At 35.5% G+C, this 20,212-nt stretch overlaps 1 protein-coding gene across 3 annotated transcripts in view; it reads left to right on the top strand.

Moving 5' to 3' along the window:
- The window catches only part of SNX13 (sorting nexin 13), a 64,784-nt gene extending 45,707 nt beyond the window's left edge, over positions 1-19,077 (top strand). For 2 of the 3 annotated variants that reach the window (XM_074536931.1, XM_074536920.1), the window contains 10 exons: positions 2,001-2,070; positions 4,633-4,805; positions 7,270-7,377; positions 8,103-8,213; positions 9,528-9,689; positions 10,889-10,960; positions 11,829-11,974; positions 13,721-13,789; positions 14,924-15,036; positions 15,519-19,077. In XM_074536931.1, coding sequence (XP_074393032.1) covers positions 2,001-2,070; positions 4,633-4,805; positions 7,270-7,377; positions 8,103-8,213; positions 9,528-9,689; positions 10,889-10,960; positions 11,829-11,974; positions 13,721-13,789; positions 14,924-15,036; positions 15,519-15,766 — 1,272 coding nt within the window. In that variant the 3' untranslated portion in view covers positions 15,767-19,077. The remainder of the gene's footprint in view (positions 1-2,000; positions 2,071-4,632; positions 4,806-7,269; positions 7,378-8,102; positions 8,214-9,527; positions 9,690-10,888; positions 10,961-11,828; positions 11,975-13,720; positions 13,790-14,923; positions 15,037-15,518) is intronic. The other variant, XM_074536925.1, reaches the window with a different exon arrangement.
- Positions 19,078-20,212: the final 1,135 nt, after the last annotated feature.

Below are 20,212 nucleotides of genomic sequence, written 5' to 3'. Positions count from 1 at the left end.
TGAACTTGAGTGACAGTGAAGGGAAGCAGGAAAACAAGAAATAATTATGCCTTTAACAATACAACATAACCTTAATGCCAATATTTTGTAGCAAACAAAATATTGGAGTTGACAGTTACTTGTCTTCTCTTATAACATCTCATCATCTCCATCTTATTGATAATCAAATCCTAGAGCTTTCAGAATATCAAGCACTTTATCCAGGTTTCCACAGAAGTCTTCTGTTAGCCAGTCTCAGGTGATACTGTGCTCCTGAATTGAACACTGCAGTGTAGAGCAGCACACCTGACAGGGTCATGGCTGTCCAAGGGACTTGCTCAAGAATGGACTAAGTCACAGTGTTGTGTCCAGCAATGACTAAAAGCAAGCATAAAGATTAAAGCCCACTTATGGTGGTACTTAACCAGAATAACTCTCCAGCATCTAGTAACTTATAGATTCTTGAGGTAAAGATGATGTCTGCTGTCAAAATATTTTTGCATAAATTCATCTGTTCTACCGTTCGACAGACATAAGCTTCTAGCACTATAGCATGTTGTGGCAAAACAGATTTCCCCAGAAGGGTTTTTCTTTCTTCTGCCTTTTCTCAGTCTGGGACCTTGGTACTATAAGTCTACAAGCATATTGTTCAGGAGACTCCCTACTGCAACACATGTTATTCAGCCACTTTTAAGCTGCCTTTTATTCAGTGTCTAGACTTTATAACAGAAAAACTACCTTCAGTAGTAGACATTTAGGCAGAGACTGATTGAGGTCATTGAGGCAGACAAGAGCCATTCCTTGAAGAGAACTAGAGGAGGAAAGGAGTATTCTGTTGGGATATTGTGGAGTTGATAAAGATTCAGATGAAGAAGGGGCAAGAGCAGAATCTTTAAATAGTTGATGTTTAAGTCCAGCCTGTCTTTTGATTGTAATCTTGTATATTGTTTTATGTTTAAGGAAACAGAGATTTAGAAACCGAATTGATGTAGGTAGAGGTTTTAATTTGATATGGGCATGGCACTGCTAACCAATAAGTCCTATTGTAGGTAACTTTTCATGATAAATCACCATTAAACTAGCTTGATTAAATTATAAAAGATAGCAAGTAGCTATATTCATTCTGAATATGTTTTTTTGGAGAATTTTACAATTATGGGGTAAAATACATAAAGTAACTGGGATCCGAGGGTCTGCAAATGCTACTTAGGTGGCTCCAACTCCTTTTTTTTTTTAATCTGATAATTTAAGATTAGAATGCATAGTGGCCAACCTCTGTTTCTGTCAGTTGCATAAGCAAGTCTTTCAGCAGTCTTGAAGAACTTTATTATGTTAAATCTTAGTAATCAGATGCATTAATTTTAAAAACAAAGGCTTCTCTAAAAGACCCATTAGGCTTCTTTTGATCCCAGTAAGTATTAAATATCAGACAGAGCATTAACCAGCTGAGGATGTACCTGTTCATTTTTTACGACAGAAAATATTCCTGAGAAGAATGTTGGCTGTTTTTTTTTTTTTTTTTTTACATACAGCAGAAAAACTTTCAGTTTCTACTGCTGTGTAACGTTTTTGTAGGGCATAAAGATATTTGAAAGAAAGCAGAATGCTATGAAGGTAAAAGCCAGAAGACCTGTTACACAACATCTGTATCTCCCCAGTTGTTTGGGAGATGTTCTGGTTTTGTTTTGGTTTTTTCCCCAATGCTCAGTAAAAGACCATACTTCCATTAGGATTGAGATCAAACTGAAGTGGCAAATATGTTTGATCAAATATGAGTGGTCACAAAACTATGCGTGAAAATGATGGGGGAAATGAAATGCTCTATACTGTGCAAAAGAATGACTTTGGTAACCAACTAGTACAAACACTTGAGTTGTTACAGTGCACTAAACTTTTAGTATAGTGAACTGAAAGTTTGAAAATTAAATAGATAAATCAAAACACATCTCGAATACGATGTATTTCTGATCTTATTCTTTTTTCCACGTTTTTTCTTCCTACATTATCTCGCCACCCTGCAGTCCTTAGATGACCTTTCAAATGTCCCCACTGATGAGACTGTTCAGCTCCATGCATACATCTCAGATACTGGTAAGTGAATCTCTTACGATGTGTGCTGACTTTTTTGCCACCATTTGTTTTGAGTTTTGTAATATTACAAGCCCGTGAAATCCTGATTGTCTCATTTTTTGGCCTCATAAAACATTTAAATTCATATTTTCCATTAAGTCTTTTTTGGAAATCTTTCCAGTATTTGTTCTGTAGGTCACAGACTATATATCTGTACTTAAAAAGTGATTTAATTTCTATTTTGTATGGTATTATTATTATTACTACTTTTATCTCTGTAGAATCATTCATTAAACTTGCTATTGAATAGGATTTATTTTAGCAATTACTTAAAGAAATTCTGAAAGACATCTCTCTTTCTAGTCACAGAATTATAATTCTTGACTGTTTCATTCTCTTAGTACAATATTTTTCCCTTATTCTTTGTGCTTCCTTACTGACTTAGTTTCAGGAAGCAACTTCTGTTGTTATTGTGGTGGCATTTTTGGTTATCTTTTAAAAAACTTTGCCTAGAAAGAAATTATTTTTCTTTATTACATGAGGGTAAATAACAAAAAAAAAATCTCATCTGTTATGTACAAATGCTCTGTTTAAATGAGATTACATTGGGAAATTAAATTGTGATTTTCAGATATTTTTTGGTAGATTTTACTATGCAATATGCTTTTAAATCTCTGCATTTATGTAGTGGACACATGCTGTCAGCAAGCATTCAGCTACTTTAGTTTTTAATTAAACCTATTCCAACTCAGTGTGAGGGCAGTATGCAATCCAAGTGTAATGGTAGTCAGTCCTCAGGGAAAGGGGAAAATGAGTTGAAAGTTGAGGACCAAATTCTGCTTTTTAATTAAAATGGCATGTGGTACTTTTTTCTGAATTAAACTTAGAAGTTTTCGTCATTCTAACCTAAGGAAAAAAGGTAAACTTAGAACCACATAAATTGTAACATTTATAATCTTGAGGGCATCATGTATTGATAACTGCCAGTCTGACTTTGAATACATAATGCTGCAGTTGTAGCAGGAGCTCAGTACAGGTTTGTATTGCAAGATGATATTAAATTGCATCTGTGAGCAGGTCCTTTTCCTCACCCGGTTACTGGCCTTGCCTGTGTGCGAGGGTTACATACAGACAGGATTATCTCAGTGTGTTTCAGGATTCACACTGTCTTGGGTTGCAAAATAAATACTAATTAAGTGGCTGTGACATAAGGGGCAGCAGGACAACTTCTTTCTTTTTCTGCCTGAAGTGGTTCTGAAGGTGCCACTTGGCAGTGCCCCTGAGATGTGGTCTGGTGGCTGCAGGGCCAAGTGGTCAATGTGCATGTAGAGGACAGTGCTTGTGCAGAGTCTGTGGTGCTGGGGGTTCCTGGCTCTGCTCTCTGGGCAGTCTTTTGGCTCCATCCTGATTGCTGCTCATTCCCCTAGGGATTCAGCACTCAACATGCTTCTTTTAGAGGCTGGATGGCAAAGACAAGATGCTCTGTGCCCACTCTTCACCTTTCTAGTGTGTAATTCTTGCATTGGCAGCAGCTGCCACTATCCTACAGGTGCTCTCTGGGTGCTTAGACAAAAGTATTATACTTCAGAGAAATCAAGACTGAAAGTACTACAGAGAATGGAATTGATGGTTTCTCAGAAGGATTGTATTTTATGCAGTGTGGGTGCATAGAAAAGTTCAGAGGCCTTGATTAAAAAATGTTTTCATTTAGCCACTGGAAAACTGTACATACTGGGTATTGGCTCAATAATTGGAAATACTACATGTTGCCAATTTAAATGGTATGCAGTGTAAACAATAGTAGTTCTAGGTTATTCTCTAAATGAAATGGAAGGTTTTGAAACACTGTACTGGGAACATTTCTGTGAGGGAGGAATGTCCCAGAAAACTTTAATATTTAATGGAGATCAAAAAGATGTTTGCTTCTGTTTCAGATAGCTATATGTGTTCTTTTTATTTATGAATTGACTTTTCCATACCGTGTGAGTGTGTGCACACACAGAGAATGCATTACATATATACGTACACATGTCTGTATATATATATAGTTGACTAAAATAGCATGGGGAGTGTGTTTTATCCTAGAGTTAATAACTGAGTTAATAACAAACTCCTGATGCCAGTAACAAAACTGAATGCTTGCAGCTTGCAATCATTGTCTTGTATTTATAGGCTTTTCTGGTGGGCAGACTCTTGCAATGTGATTAGACTACTTTGCAGACTGGAATTTCTTCTGGTTTCACAGTTGTCTTTCACTCTCATCTTGAGTTCTTTAAGTTAAAATATCTTTTTTTGAAGTTCTATTTGCTATTTAAAAGTTGAAAATTTTTCTTTTTATGTTTTGCATGTCATTGAAACCTGCCTAGCTTTAAAGCTGCTTAATCTCTATTTAAGTTTACGTAGTAAATTTTGGAGGGTACTGTACAATGTTTAAGTTAAAGGGATAGTTTAATCTTCTGCTTGCATGTCCATTTTTGTCTTTTAAGTCTGTCATTCCAGACATTTTTTCACTTCACATTTGTGTCCTTTCGTCTTCCTTCTTTCTGTTTGTTCCCTTTTTATTTTTGTTTTTAAAACTGCTAGTCTATGCTGACTCTGACCCATATGCTGTGGCAGGAGTGTGCAATGACCACGGCAAGACGTATGCCCTGTACGCCATCACCGTCCACCGGCGAAACGCAAACAACGAGGAGATGTGGAAGACGTACCGGCGCTACAGCGACTTCCACGACTTCCACATGAGGATCACTGAGCAGGTAAGCCATCCCATGAAAACCTTTACAGGTGCACTTTTCTGTAGTTTTGTAATTGGTGACTGTATGATTGCTCTTTGAAAACGAAATGGAACTTAAAAAGTCGCCCCCCTCTTCCCACACGGCTTGATTTTACTTTAAATCTCTGTATGGAAGTGATGTTGGTCTCCAAGAGAGTTAGTTATATTTGCCAGAGATTAAGAAATAAAAGCTGAGGTTGGGAAATAGGTATTTAGGTTTTAGGTGAATGTTAAGAATTGGTGGGGTTGCAAAAGGAAGAGCTGGTGGCACTTCACTTTACTACTAGCAATCTGCCTTTTACTGCTGTACTTGTATTCTCAGACTCTTAACCCTCCTAAAATGAAAGAAGGAAGAAATAGAGAGTTGTAATTCACCAGCTGGTACAAAGTAGAACCTACTGACATGAAAAAAGGATGAAAACTTGGTGCTTTTAAATGGAGGCTGAAGTGCTTTTAAACCAAGCCTTTGGAGAAGTCAGATTTGACTGCATAACCTTTGAACTAGTCAGAAGTGTCAGATTATATCCCTTTACTCTGTTATTGAGTCATGAGAGTCTCTGAGAGTCATAGAGAACAAAACCTGTGCAGGTAAGTTAGCATTTTAAAGTTACAACAGTAATAAAAATTGACAAGGCTTTATTAAAAAAGCAAACATGTTTAATACTTGGATTCATTAGAAATGAAGTCCGACTTTCCTTCGAATTTCTGATAGTCTTAGTGTGCTGTCAATAAATTTGAAATACCAATTTTTGTACTCCTTCAGATTGATTTTCTTAAATTAATTCAGTGTTTTGAAGAATTCTGGATCTTAGAGTGAATGAACATTCTGCTGATACAGGACAATCATTTAAAACTAACATAACTTCAAATGAGTAGAAACAAATAGCAAAAGCAAAGTTGTTCAAAATATGAAAGCTTAACATTTCTGGTTGCTATGTCTGATTGAATTTACAGAGATAGAAATGTTAACCTAGAGCACTAAGATTGCAAAAAGTAAACAGATTTCTGTGATTCATTATGGCATCTCAGATGTTCCCAACAGTTTTGCTTAGTCTTGACAAGAAAATAGACATTCTTACTGTCTTGTGTGCTTGTCTAAGACATTCTTATTGATACGTTAAGGGTAAAAGTTAGAATCATTGATTTAAAATTAGTAAGAAGATCAGGGACTTTTTTTCAGAGAAAATAGATAGTTGGTATAAAATGGAATTGAAGTTAGCAGTTCAAAGTGTCTAAGGGATTTTGTTAGAGCACTGAGTAGATTCACACCAGTTCCTTTAGTGAGTCATGTAATAAATACCATTTGAAGTAGATACCTATGTTTAAAATAGAGGCTGTTAGTTGCTTATATTGCTTCTGGTTAGATCTAAGAGTCCAAATAAAAACTAGACCATCTTCTGTTCAGTTATTTTCCCATATGACCTGCTTGCAAGGGAATGGGATTTCTAAAGTTGTAAAGTGCTATTCTTTGGTGCTTCCTGCAGACTATAAATTTTATATGAGCTTTGTGGCCTTCGGAAGTTTAATGATGCAAGAGGAGATCTTGCAGGCACTGAATGGAATCCATATCTTTAAATCTGTAATGTTGTGGTCTTTTCTAAAGAGGAAAAGGATGCAACCTGTTTCCAGATTGTTTCTTAAAGCCTAGAATACTGTATGTTTCTCTCTTTACCACCTTAAGGGTATTATTTATAGGAAGTCTGCATTCTGTATGGCGATAGTCCTGATTCTTCAAATTTTATTCTTGTAACTTTTTAATTTTTTGTGCATTTTACCAAATATATTCAGCCTTATTAAGTGTTAGGGCCTCTTCTTTCCCTTCTCCTTCCCTCAGACTGCCATTCTTCCTGCAAAACTAGATCAGGGTGCATGTCAACCATGTAGTGTCAAAGAGTACTGTTGCAATCACTGTCATTATCTAGAGAAAAGGCACAGATCATGACATAGAGAGCAAGTTGTGATAACCTGTGTGTAAACTGGGTGTTGCTATCTCTCCAGGGAGAAGAGCTTAATTATTTCCTTGATAGGCTTGATCTGGTTAGGAAAGGAGGGAGATTTTAGAAAGATTTACAAGTTCTCTTGGAAATTTTTACTCTTTATGTAGTCTTATAATTGTAGTAACTTCATTACAAATAATAATAATGGTAAATTTTGAGCCCAAGTATTTTGCACACTCTATTGGTTTGTATTTCAAAAGTGTACTTCAAAAGAGAGTTTCACAAGAAATTAAATTTTACCCTTGATAGTCTCCTGGGAATTTTCATGCATTTTTTATTGACACCATACCTCTCTCTTTGGCTTCTCCAAGAATTCTCAGTTCCAGGCATGATGCAGAATTCTTTTTGTCAGGTGTTAAATGATATATAAGAATAGGTTAATAGAATGTCCTTATATGAAGACTTGAAACTCTTGAAAACAGAAAAAAAAAATCTTCTCTTTTTTTCTAGTTTGAAAACCTTGCAAATATACTAAAACTTCCTGGCAAAAAAACGTTTAACAATATGGACAGAGAGTTTTTGGAAAAGAGGAAAAAAGACTTAAATGCTTATTTGCAGGTAAGCTGTTACTGGGGTTTTTCTAGCTCTGTGCTTGGAATGGTTTTTTCAGAGGTGGCTTGTCTTCGTGGTTTTTTCTTTTGTAAAAAAAAAAAGATTGTGTTGTAGTTGGTACACAAAACTAAATAATATACCATAAGAACTTGATACTGTCTCATAAGTTTGCATTTTCTTTGGTGTTTTGTTTATTCTCAGCCAGTTCTGTCACAGCTTTTCTGAGCTGATGAGGTTCTAGATATTTTGTTTTTGAGCTTTATGCCATTGACCTTCTCCTGCTGACATGTTTGTGATGACTTTCTCTTGTGCTGCTGTGTAAGGATTTCAGTGGCACCCACTCCAGCAGCGTAGCAAATCACACAGTTCCTCTGCTCAGATAAGACCTGTATCACCCCAAACAAATTCAGCTGTCTTCCTTCATAGGGACTTTCTGGTCATTTAGCACTAAAATTTGTTGGCCAAGTCAATGAACATGTTAACAGTAAATAAATGAAGATGAGTAAAACACTGTAAAATGACTGTTTGATGATATTTTTCTGTGAGTTGCTATAATTACCATAGTGGTTAAAATTATGGTAATTACTAAGAAGCCCATTGTTTCCATCCTGAGACTACTTTAATGTTGGAATATAATTTAGGAATGAAAAAATATATTGGTACATGTGATGTCTTTGATTGTCTCTTGTTTGTTATGTATTAAAATAGATTTTAAAAATTATTTTACTCAGCTCTTGTTAAATCCTGAAATGATGAAAGCTTCTCCAGCTTTAGCCCATTATGTATATGACTTCCTGGAGAATAAAGCCTACAGCAAAGGGAAGGGAGATTTTGCACGGAAGGTAAGAATGTTTTGTACAGTCAAGGGAACTTTAGAGCATTCATTAATGCAATGATTGCATTAAATAGACACGTTGAACTGATATTAAAGAACTATACAGCACTTTGAAAATCTTGCAAATGATGCTTGTTTTAAAACTTTCAGTGGCAAAGTATCTAAGGACATACAGAACCAAAAAATTACCATTTTTATAATAGGTGAATCTGTTTGTATGACAATAAAATAAACTTTTGAAATTGGACACAGTAAATTGCACTGAGACTGCTCTACTAGTCTAAAAGTGTGTTTGTTGCAAGTTGCTTTCTGTCAAACATCTGTGATTTTTTTTATGGTCTTATTCCTTCTGATTTCTTTTTTCAGTTCTTTACTCTGTATTTGCTGCTATTACCATTTGCTGCTTTCCACTCTTCAGCCCAAAACACAATATGCATTTCCCTTCAAAAGCACCTGTTATGCATTTAGGTGTAACCATCCAGAGTCATTGCTCAAATTCAGAGCTCTGGGCTCAACATCCTTTTTGTTAAGCCACCAGAACTGTCTTCAGACAAGTGGTTCTTTGTTCCATTGACCAGTTTGTGTGAGCATCTGCTTTGCAAATGTAGCTATTTCTAAAGTTTTAGCAATTTAGATATAACAAGCATCTGCAAATCTATTGTCACCTCAAGTTACTGTCCTGTCTATATTCTTTAAATAATTAACAGTGAAATAGTTAAATATTTATCAAGGTTTTTATAATGACTAAGATGAGTTTTCCAGCTTACAAGATTCTTTATACGCATAACTTTTTAAAGGGCATCACTCTGGTATTTGTGCTTCTGTTTGGACTGAGTTCAGAGTATATACCAAAAGAAAAATTGTAACAGTTTCTGTGAATCTACTTTATGTTTTTAATTATACTTGCCATGATACATACTATTGCAGTGCTGTTTAGAAGAGGCATGTTGTAAAGATGAAGAGTTGAAAGCAGAATTGAAACATCTGGAAGTAGAAAGCTTGGAAGGGAGAAATGGTATTGAATGGAGAAGAAAAGGAAAATAATTTAAGCTAAGAAAAGCCAAGGGATGGGAAATGAAAATGACTCAGGAAAACACATCTGTTGAAAGATGTAAATAGCTGCAGTAGGGCTGTAACAAATGAGAAATAGAAATGGAAGTAAAATTAGAGCTGTTATCTGCGTTCTGTAATGAAGCTAAGTAATTTGAGTTGTAAGAACAACTATTATGTTATTGCTCTCTGTGTCATGTTTCTCATAGTTTATTAATATGCTGGTGTCCTCATAGATTATACAATTCTGGTTAAACATCTTCCCCTTCAGATGGATACGTTTGTAAATCCACTGCGTAACTCTATGAGAAACGTATCAAATGCAGTCAAGTCTATCCCTGACAGCCTGGCAGAGGGAATGACTAAAATGTCAGACAACATGGGTAAAATGTCAGAGAGATTGGGACAAGACATAAAGCAATCATTTTTCAAGGTAAGAAAATACTGGTGGTTAATACATACTAGTAAATTAACAGAAGAGTCACTATTGGCTCGCTGAAACTAATGTTATATAGAATCAAGTCATTAAACAGAAGACCAATCTGTTTTGTACCTGCACCTTTTAATAAGGTTAAGCAGTGATTTTACTGCAAAAATGGAGGTCTTTGCAATTAAGTAACATGTTTTAAGATGGCATCTACAGACTGCTACAGTTCTCCACTTAGTTCAGTGAAGTAACTTGAGAAGAACATGAGATTCATGGCTTATTTTTTAACTAACTGTTCTCAGTCAGCTAATTTCCTGCATCTGCTGTTTTTGCTAGGGAAAAAAACCCATATATTTTGAAGCTTAGAATAAGGAGATAGCCTCTTTTCTGCCTATTCCTTGCTGAATTCTGGTTTGAATTAAATTTTTTTCCCTGTCTTTACTGCCATCTTCCCTTATTTCTTACATTTATAAAATATAATACTTTAGGGGTGAGGAGTACCTTGATGTGCAGTTTGGAAGTCCTATGAAAATAGTTAAATAGTTATGTTCAGAACATGTTCATCTTCCCTTCGTTTCTCTGGTGCTCCTCTTTCTGTGTGTAGCTGTAGGGTCTGTGGTCAGGGGTTCCATCTTGTGCTATATATGGCAGATGTAGAACTGCAACTGAGATGGGTGAATTAATCCTTAAATCATGAAAGGGAATAATAAATTGGGACCTGGGGAGATATGTGAGGTTTCTTAATTACTTGCAGGGCAAAATTACTGTCTCTGGACTTGATCATTGCTAGTAACTTCCCTGGTGTGTGACTAGCAATAGTTGCAGCTGTACTTGCTGGGAAGCCTGTGACTAGGCAGGAGTTAAGATCAGGAAGAGATATCAAAAGAAATATCAGTCTCTTATAAGAGTTTTCAAGTATTTTTCAGGTGAAGCACTAGGCACTGGACAAATTAGATGTGAAAGTCTTAAAGATGTTGATAGTTTTGGTAGCTATACAGAAATATATGCAGACTTGGTTTTTGGTTTTGGAAGGTGAAAGAGCTGCTGTTACTTATCCACAGCTGTGTATATATTAGTTTGCAGTTACTTTTGACCAAATGTTGTTGTTTTATATTTTCATAATCAGACTGCTTATGAATTTTTTCTGATTTGTTCATACTCAAAAGTATTTTTTTCTTTCATTAACATAGTCTTTTTTATTGTAGGTGCCACCTCTGATGCAGAAAACCTATTCAGATCCTGACCATTGCCGTGTTGCAGCACCAATTGATGACAACGTGAGTCTGACATTTGTCCTTTCAAAGCTGACACCTCTAAAACCAAACAAATGAGTTACTTATTCTGCACTGAGTTACACTTCTGTTCTTTTCTGACACTATACCAGGCACTTCAAAGCAATTCTAAGCTTTTTAAAAAGAAATTTGCACACTTCCTCTTAAAAATTACCATGTTTGCTAGCACTGGAATGGTTTGCACAACATTGGAATAACTGTGAAGAGTGCATGTGCTATTGTTTCTGTGTTTTATGGCTGGGGGTTTCATTTTTTTGGGCGTTTTTCTCTTCTCCCTCCAACATATTTTTTGTAAGCCAATCTGTGTAACATAATCTGCTAAAAAAGTAAAATTATTATATTTTTCTTAATCTTCAAGCATAAAAGCACAGGATAGTGATGCTGGTTACAATGGTGTCTAAATAAAAAGCAGTTCATTGCAGTGAAATGTCACTGTTTTTGGCATCCATAAGAAAATGGTGCCCAAGAAAATCTCCTTCCTGAGTTTTTGTGTAAGGCAGCTGGAAGCACAGCAACCAGGAAGAGATCAGGGATGAGGTCTCTCTTTAGGACATACTTACATGTATTAATTTTATTCAACTTCTGTAATAACTGTTGACTTTTGATATAGCTGCTTCTTGTCATATTTTAAAAATTCAGTGTATGTGATTTTATATTTAATGTTCAGTCCTTCTTTGCTACTATGATGTTACAGAGGATTTAGGGAAGATTTCATATTACAGTAAAATACAGAGTAAAGTGTTTGTCATTGTTGTGCTTATACTGAAGTGTTACAGCTGAAGTAGCTTCTAAAACTGTAGCTTTCTTGAACTGAAATAAAAGTTTACTGTTTGTTCTTTTACTTGGCGATCAGGTGGATGACAATATTCCGCTGAGAGTAATGCTCCTGCTTATGGATGAAGTCTTTGATTTAAAGGAGAGAAATCAGTGGTTAAGAAGAAATATAAAAAATCTGCTTCAGCAACTTATTAGAGCAACATATGGTGACACAATTAATAGGTACTGCTTTTCTTCTATAGAGCAGTCATGTATGTGAGACTGTACAGTATCTGTCTATACATCCTTCTTGGTAATACTAAACTATTGTGCTTTAAATCTGCATGCATTTCTTCTTGGAGAAAATCAGTTAACTGAGTGCAAACGTGATATAAAATGGAGATAAACATAAAATATTATTGAAAGAAAAATTCCAGTAACTCTTAAAGTCAGAGAACTTAAAAAACAGATTTCACATGTAGGAGTTCATATTTCTGTGAATGTAACTTAATATTTATGCTTTTTGCCCTGTTTCACCACTATATCTTTTTTTATTAATATTATTTATTACTTTTTTGCACTATTTCTGCTTACATCTCTTTCATGCCACAAATGATACATTGGCACTTTCAAATTATGTGAACCATACTGAGTTACTGTGTAAAGTTTTTGCTCTCACACTTAAAAGATGGAAGTGGGGAAGCAGAAGGACTCCTATGGAGTCTGTTTCGGCTGCTCCATGTTCTCTGTACTTCACATGTACACTTATCCATGCAAATGCAAAGACAGTTAATGGTGCTAATTAAGTAATATTTCTTGCCCTCAGCTGAAAAATATACAGTTTCCAGGCTTGCCTCCTAATAATTTGTTTCTGAAATGTGAGAAAATATAAACAACAACGAATTCTAGGTACAGGTTTGGAACTGCATTGTTACTTTTACTTTAGTACCGTGAATCAAAAATTTGATTTCTAGATGGTGAGAAATAGCTTCCTATTACTTTTTTTCAGGACATTCCTCACTGTGTCATTTCTTTTTACCCTTCACAATTATATTTGTGATGTTTTCATTATCACTGTTAAACATACAGACTTGTGGTAGCAGTAATGAGGTAACTATGTGGTAAAGTAGCCCAGGGTTTTTCTCAAGTAATTCCTTTTGGCCAGTTGAAAACTGTCTTGAGAACTGTACTTCCAAGATCATGCTGCCCTGTTGAACAACTCTTTCCAGATTGTAGTATAAGCAACAGTTTCTGCACAGGCTGCTGCTTCCTTATTGCAGAGATGTCTGTGGTGTAGTACTAGTCTGCTTCTGCATTTAGAGCCATTTCCAGTACTCATGGCTTCCTCTGGTCAGCAGTCATACCTTGTCCTGGCAGGTTCTTGGGATTTAGTAGCATTCTGCAGAAAAATAATCTTTTTCTGTTTCTTAGAAAACTAAATTCAAATTTTGGTTGGGGAAAAAGTCCTAGGATTGTGGTGATACACAGATGCATATATCATTTCTGTAAGCATCCTAGATTTGGATATAGAGCATGGGTTGGTGACTGAAGGCCTGATGAATTATCAGTCTGTATTTCCTGTTAAGTATTGGGAAGTAAAAGTACATATTGCAGCAAGTGTTTTGAGATTCTGATTTTGCTTACGGAAGCAGAACCTAAGAGTACTCCATGAAAAATGTGGAGTGCTCTCCAAGCAAACCAGTTAGCTAATGCTGATGGGAGATGGAACAGCAGCTTTGCAGCCAACTTCATTATTGTATATTTACCAAAAAAGAAAAAAGTTTTAGCTTTAGGGAGTGATCAGTGAGCTTAGATTTTTATCTTGAGAATCAGTGTTTGCCTTCCTATTATGCAGTATTATAGAACCTACTTATAGAGTTGGAGAAAGTTAAAATTATACTTTGTTTTCCCTAGAATGCTCATTAAATGCTTCACTTATGGGTTGTCTGCTTTAAAAATTAAACAAGAGACTTGTTGCTTTTGTTTTAGAAAAATAGTTGATCACGTTGATTGGATGACATCTCCCGAGCAAGTAGCAGATGCAGTTAAACGCTTCAGGTATGTCTTTTATCACAGATGTTAAATACAAAGCACTCACCAATTGATGTCTAATATCTGTATGTCTTCCTTCTCCTCTTACATGAGGAAATCATTATTCTTCAGAATGCATTTGGATCATACACTGCTTTTTACATGTTAAGTGAGAGAAAGCAGTTGTCACATGGAAAAGACATTTCTTAAAAACTCTTTTAAAGTCTTCTCATCTACCTTAAAAACTTATTTGTCAACCCCGTCTGGAAGAGCTTAGAAATTTCATAATTTATCACTGTAGTGATGTAATGTCTTATTTGCCTTAGTGAAGGCATGTACGTGCCTTGCTTTTAAAGGCAAACAATTAGTGCTAAAAGAGCCCTGGCTCCAAGATGATGTTTCACTTTGGAAAGATACAATGGAACTAAAGTCTGAATTTGAAGCTACCAATTGCCTAAAAGTTTTAATGGCTTCTAAATTGGTGTTGAGAAAGTGTTACACACTTTTTTTTCTTTCAGTATAGTTTGGGGGTTTTTTTGCTGGGGTGAAAGTCAAAGTAGGGTAATTTATTCTCCAAAGGGTCATACTTTAAAAGTGTACTGTTATTCTTTGATTAAACTGTAATGCATACTTTTTATTCAGAAAAGAAAATGTCTTTCACTAAGGCAGCATATCTTATCAGAGGCATGTGTTTTGCATTGGACTTTTGACTACACTGAAACTATTTCTTCTCAGCTTTAGCTTGTTGAAAAGCTAACTGCTGGTGTCAAAATTTTGATGAAGCAATTAATAGACCTGGAATCTCAGTAGCAATAAAGCCTGGTAAAAGCAAGGCTTAGGTTTATTTTATGTTAGAACTATGTGGTTTTTGAACGGTTTTGATTTGAATTGTTTTATTAAAATGTCATTTCTTCTGATCCCTATACTAAAAAAGTATATGGTACCTCCTGATAGGTTGAGTATATTGTACTACTTGCTTTTGATTTCTTGATTGTCTTCATCAGTCTTCATTTTCTTTTTCTCTTCTGATATTTGAAGTGTGTGTTAGGTTGTGCAAATTACTTTCTTATATTTATTTTATGAGATAGCCTTGAGAGATTTAAAAGAGCTTTTCGCTTGATAAAATGTTAATGTATTTTGACAGATTTGCTTTTATTACAGAGACGCTTTTTGGCCCAACGGCATTTTAGCAGAAACTGTTCCACGAAGGGACAAAGCTATTAGAATGAGAACAAGAGTGGCAGGGAAAACCAAATTGCTGGAGGTAATGCCAGGTAAGTGACTCTGGGATTAAAGCCTAATGATCCGTACAATATATTGTTAGTGAAATTAATGTCAGTATTCTTGTTGGTTGTTTTAAGTACTGTAAAGAAACCTTGATATATGAACTGTATTTAAATAAAAAGGTTTCTGATTATTAAAGCATTGGACATTTTCACGTGTACTGTCAATAATTCTCTTAGAGCTGCCCCAATATTAAGTTTCTAGAGGATTAAGTTGTGCCTGAAGTGGGTATATTCCAAACCAGTACGATTTCTTGCAAACATGGTTTCCACATGTACAGGGTAAGAGTGAAGCCATTTTCAGAAATGCTCTCTTCTGTAAGAGAGCTTTTCATTTAGTCATGTTGTGTAGAGGTACTGTTACCTCAAATTTCAGGCTACATGGTTTGAAAGACTGAATATTCAGTTTAAGTTTGTTGTTAAAATGGAAGCAGAATTTAGCTTAAACTTCTGTGTGACTTCTGTTTTTGTAGATGAACTGAAGCACATCATAGGCGCTGAGACTACACGGAAAGGCATTCTTCGGGTCTTTGAAATGTTCCAGCATAGCCAGCTGAATAAGAGAATGGTGTATGTGTTTCTGGAGAGATTCCTAGAAACCTTATTTCCACAAAATAAGTTCCCTGAGCTGTTCCACAAACTGCATTCAAGGTCAAAGCAAATGCAGAGATATAAGCAGAGACTACACTCTACTCAAGCGCCTTCTTTACAGAAAAGGTGACACTTCAAATCCATTAAGCTGGTGTTTGTTTGTCCAGGATTAATTACTTGGGCAGATTCTCTGGGGCTTCAAACTCACATGCCATCATTTCTGCACCAGTCTTCTAGTGTCACATAGATTATTAATGCATCTGTAAGACCTGTGGATCTTCTCATCTTCACTTGTAGTTCAACCACGACCAGAATGGTTTGTGTGTCTTAAATGATTTGGTGCGTCTTCATGCAACATTGGGAAGAAAACTGGCCCAGTATATCAGAATGCTGATCCCTTCCGTTCCTGAGTCGATGTTTTGCCAGCAATGCAAAGTGCCAGACTGTTCAAGTAAAGCACAACTATGGTGATACAATTGAAGAAAAGGGTGTTTTGGCACTGGGAGATGGTGCAATGTGTGAGAGTCAGGTGGAATTGTTCGGCATTACAAGTGTTGAGGCTCTGTAGGGCTATCTTAACATTCCTGTAAAGGCTGAATTAACCAGGAAAGCAGTCTGTGGAATAGCAGGTTAGTAGGAGCAGGGAGAATAGCTAGAGCCCCATCGTAAAAGTACATTTATTGAATAAAAGTGGAGGTAAGGTGGCTTTTATGCCACATTTGCATCACCTTTCATATTTTGAAAATTAAACTAACCTTATACCTAATGGGAGTTTTAGTAAAAGCAGAGGTGCAGTAGAAACAAACCCTTTATTCTGATTATTCTGTAGCGTTTAAAGGCCATATGCTGCTCTTACAGCACCTGGCATACATTATGCATGTAACTTCAGTGGAGAAGGAGCGTCATATTTATGTTCAATTGATCTATTGGAACATAAGTCCAGTTGGTAGTTGTAGAAGGAAAGGAGTATATGTTTCGAAGAGGATAGATATTGTGTTAGAAGAGGAGGAAGTTGCACTAAGACACAGTTTACACACAACTCCCCACTAAAATCTGGAGCATTTTTGGGATGTGAAAGAACTATGTCCTACTTAATTGAAAGATTCCTTATCTTTTAGTGTGTAAGCCTCGTATGGAAAAATGTTAAGAATTACTTGGTTCCTCACAGGTAAAAGATTTCATTAGTCATATGCAAACACTTGGAAATCTCTGAATGCATCTCAGTGTATATATGAAAATAAAAAGGAAATAAAACTACAATATTTTTTTAAATAATTTTTTTATTTTTTGCATAGTGTAAAATTTTAATAAAAATTTGACATCAAGGCCCCACATCCATCTGTTTAGTTTCATGGAAGAAGTTCTGTCCGATTAAAAATACAGTAACATTTGAATAATCCTGTTTGGCCACAGCATATCTCAGTTTGTGTTTTCTTTTTCATAGTCCCCGACTGTTTGAGCACTATCTTGAGTGAATAGAAGGTAATCTTTTAGAGTCCCTTTTTTTTCTGAACACTAAACACAGGGTAAACACAGTTATGGGTCAAGGATCCTTGTTGTAATTTGTGTCTTAATGGGAACAAATGGTCCTTTTATGCAAGAGACAAACATAGACCTTTGATGAAAGCATTCTGAGACAAGATAGAAGGCTCTCTAAGGACCTTGTTAAATTGACTGACACTTCTATATAGATGCTTTTTCTCACGGACTCTATTAATGAAATGTAGCCTTTTATCATACTACTTAATGATGATCATATTGTACTGTTAACATTCTCATACAGTATGCATGGGCTCAAGTGCACTTGTTTTTTTCTTTATTGCAGAACTAAATGCTGTAAATTAAATCCCTTTCTTTTGTAATCCCTAGGAAGACAACTTGGTAAATATAGAAGAACCCCTCTCCCTTCCTCTCTGCGGGTTCTGTGGAAGTGCGATGGTTAAATGCTTTTGAATTTAACAAAATTCTTGAGTTCTGTGTGAAGTAATCAACATAGCCAGCTCCTATTGTTTACATGCCTGTATCTTCCTCTGTCAGGGTGCTCATGCATAACTGATATCTGACTGATGAAAGATCATTCAGCAGTTGTTCTTGGTGATACAGTAAATATCTCATTAATCCTACCAACTCCTAATTTCTGTCTTTTAAGTCACTGAATTTGTTAAGCAGTATGAAAGTGGGAAGTTCAAATACTGTTTTGTCAAATCTGTGGAACCTTTTATCTGTCTGTAGGTACCATGAAAAATTTCATCAGGATAGTGATAATATACAAATTTGGATTTTTTTTATTATTTAATTATCTGGTACATCTCTGTATAAAAATAAAATAATATCTCTAGGAATGTGAACTAAACATAATACACCATACTTACTAGACATTTTATTTAATGAATTTATTACATATACCTATACACACATTTATATAGGCATGTGTGCATACGTATATATGTATTGAAGTTTTGTCTTCTGTATTTAATTACAGAATGTGGCTTCCTAATTCAGTGGTGCCTGTTGGCTGGCAAGAACCATCAGAAATGAGCACTTTTTATTAAAGCAAGTTTGTATGTATCTTTCTTTGAAAGGTTTTCCTGTCGACAATTTGAAGTACCCACGCTGTCAACCCATGCAGCCTATTATCCTAGGAAGTCTCCAAAACTGAATGTTAATAAACAGCACTTAAGTGTCTGGGTGTATCTTCTGGCCTTTAGGTGCTGTGACTGGCCGCTGAAAATAGTGCCACTGTCAACAAATGCACTTGTTTTAGCCTTAATTATTTTTAAGAGAAAATAAGCAATTGAATTTTTCATTTGGTTCATCCTCAAGCTTGTGCTGCTGGTGTTTGCTAGAACTAAAACAGTTAATTTTAAGTGCTACCAGAATGTGTACCAAAATGAAACTATATAAATTCCACAATCTAAATTTTAATTTTGTGCAATATTTTCATTTAATGCATGTGTATTTGAATAGCTGTAAAATAAATGAATTTTTAATGTTCTGAAGTCTAGGTTAAAAATGTCTTCTCAGGTGAACAATTCTGCATTCTGTTGTTACTTTAGTTTATTTAAGGACTTGTTTTAAAAGTCTTACTTGTTACTCCTTTGTTAATTCCTTTGTTCTCAATGATCCTTGCTCTCCTGAGCAAAGCTCATGTATTACAAGGGAAGAATCTGAAGAACACATCTCATAAACTCATAGAGCTGTTATAAATTACTTGTGCATATCATTGTACAGTAAGTGTCAGCTGTGTGCCTAATTGTTCTATTGATGCTTTTCCCCTCCCCTCCCCCTCCTCTCGTTTCTGTAACAAAGAATGAACATGAAATGGACTGCCATGGTCACTTCTACTGAATGGCAGAGGACTCTGAATTTTTTTTGGAGTTTGCATTTATGTTCTGTCCAATAGAAAGCTAAAAAATTACACTAATAAAGTATTAACAGGAATAGTGTGAGTCTCCATTTATTTTTCAAATAACTTTCTCATAGCAGGTACAAAAGGTCGCTAAAGATAAAACTATTACTGTTTAAATAAAACAACCATTCTTTGAATTTTTTTTAATGTTTTATAAACTGGGTTTGCTTCTAACAAAATAATCTCTACATTCATTTTTGACCAGTGTTTGCAGAGAGTCCTGTGTTCAAAAGAAGCAGAAACAATGGCATTGTATGATGTAAGAGGGGTTTATATTGCAGGTTTTTTAAATCTTCGGCTCTTTCCCCCTGGGTTTATTTTTGCAGCAGCTGGGTCTACCATGGGATCACAATTGTTACCCTTGATCTGTTTATTCCAGCTGCTTCACATTCATCAAAAAGATGTCCTGAGCTAGAGAGATGTTAGTTCATTGACCTTTGAGTGAAGTGTTTACCACTTTTGCTGCAGGATATAGGCACATATCAGGAATTTTACTAGCTGATTGAAAGTTCTTATTTGTTGAACCTGTTATCCTAGGGTAATTTCATGGCAAAAATACACTCCATAATAAGCTTATTTTTAAAAAAACATCTTAAAATTATCTGACCTTTGCTAACTGAGCCTTACATGTCTCTGTGGTTTGTTTAAATCTTCAGTCTATCAGATTATTTAATTTTTGGTTTTGATGTCTAATGCAGTGTGATTGCTAAAGTTTTTTTGGAGTTCAGTAGTCAGCGTCAATTTTCCTAAACATGATTACAAGTTCCATAATTCGGAATTCTTCCTTGGAAGAAGGGAAATTATGTCATGAAAACAATTAGTCCACTTTTGTTATGTATTTCAAAGGAAACTAAGCTTTAGTAAACACTTGAAACATGTACACCACTACATGTGTATCCCTCCCCAAAATATGTTTGACTACTTTTGTATTCAGATGTCTCAAATAACTGTTTCCCAGTTATTTGAGATATTTGCCATGTCTCTGAATTACTATGGCATGTTGGGCTTGGGATAATCTGCATGGGTCAGTTAAATAATTTAAAACCTGGTTCAGCAAGGGCTAACTGGAATTCTCATTTGGCACGTTAAAATTGGACTAGTCTGCAAATTAATTCTGAGGTTTGGTTTAATTAAAGAACAAGATTATATTGAATTTTTTGGCAATCA

Source organism: Zonotrichia albicollis, chromosome 1 (genome assembly GCF_047830755.1).
Source record: "Zonotrichia albicollis isolate bZonAlb1 chromosome 1, bZonAlb1.hap1, whole genome shotgun sequence".
Classification (NCBI taxonomy): Eukaryota; Metazoa; Chordata; class Aves; order Passeriformes; family Passerellidae; genus Zonotrichia; species Zonotrichia albicollis.
Note: the sequence above shows the minus strand (reverse complement) of the source record. Positions and strands in the feature narration are given on the sequence as shown.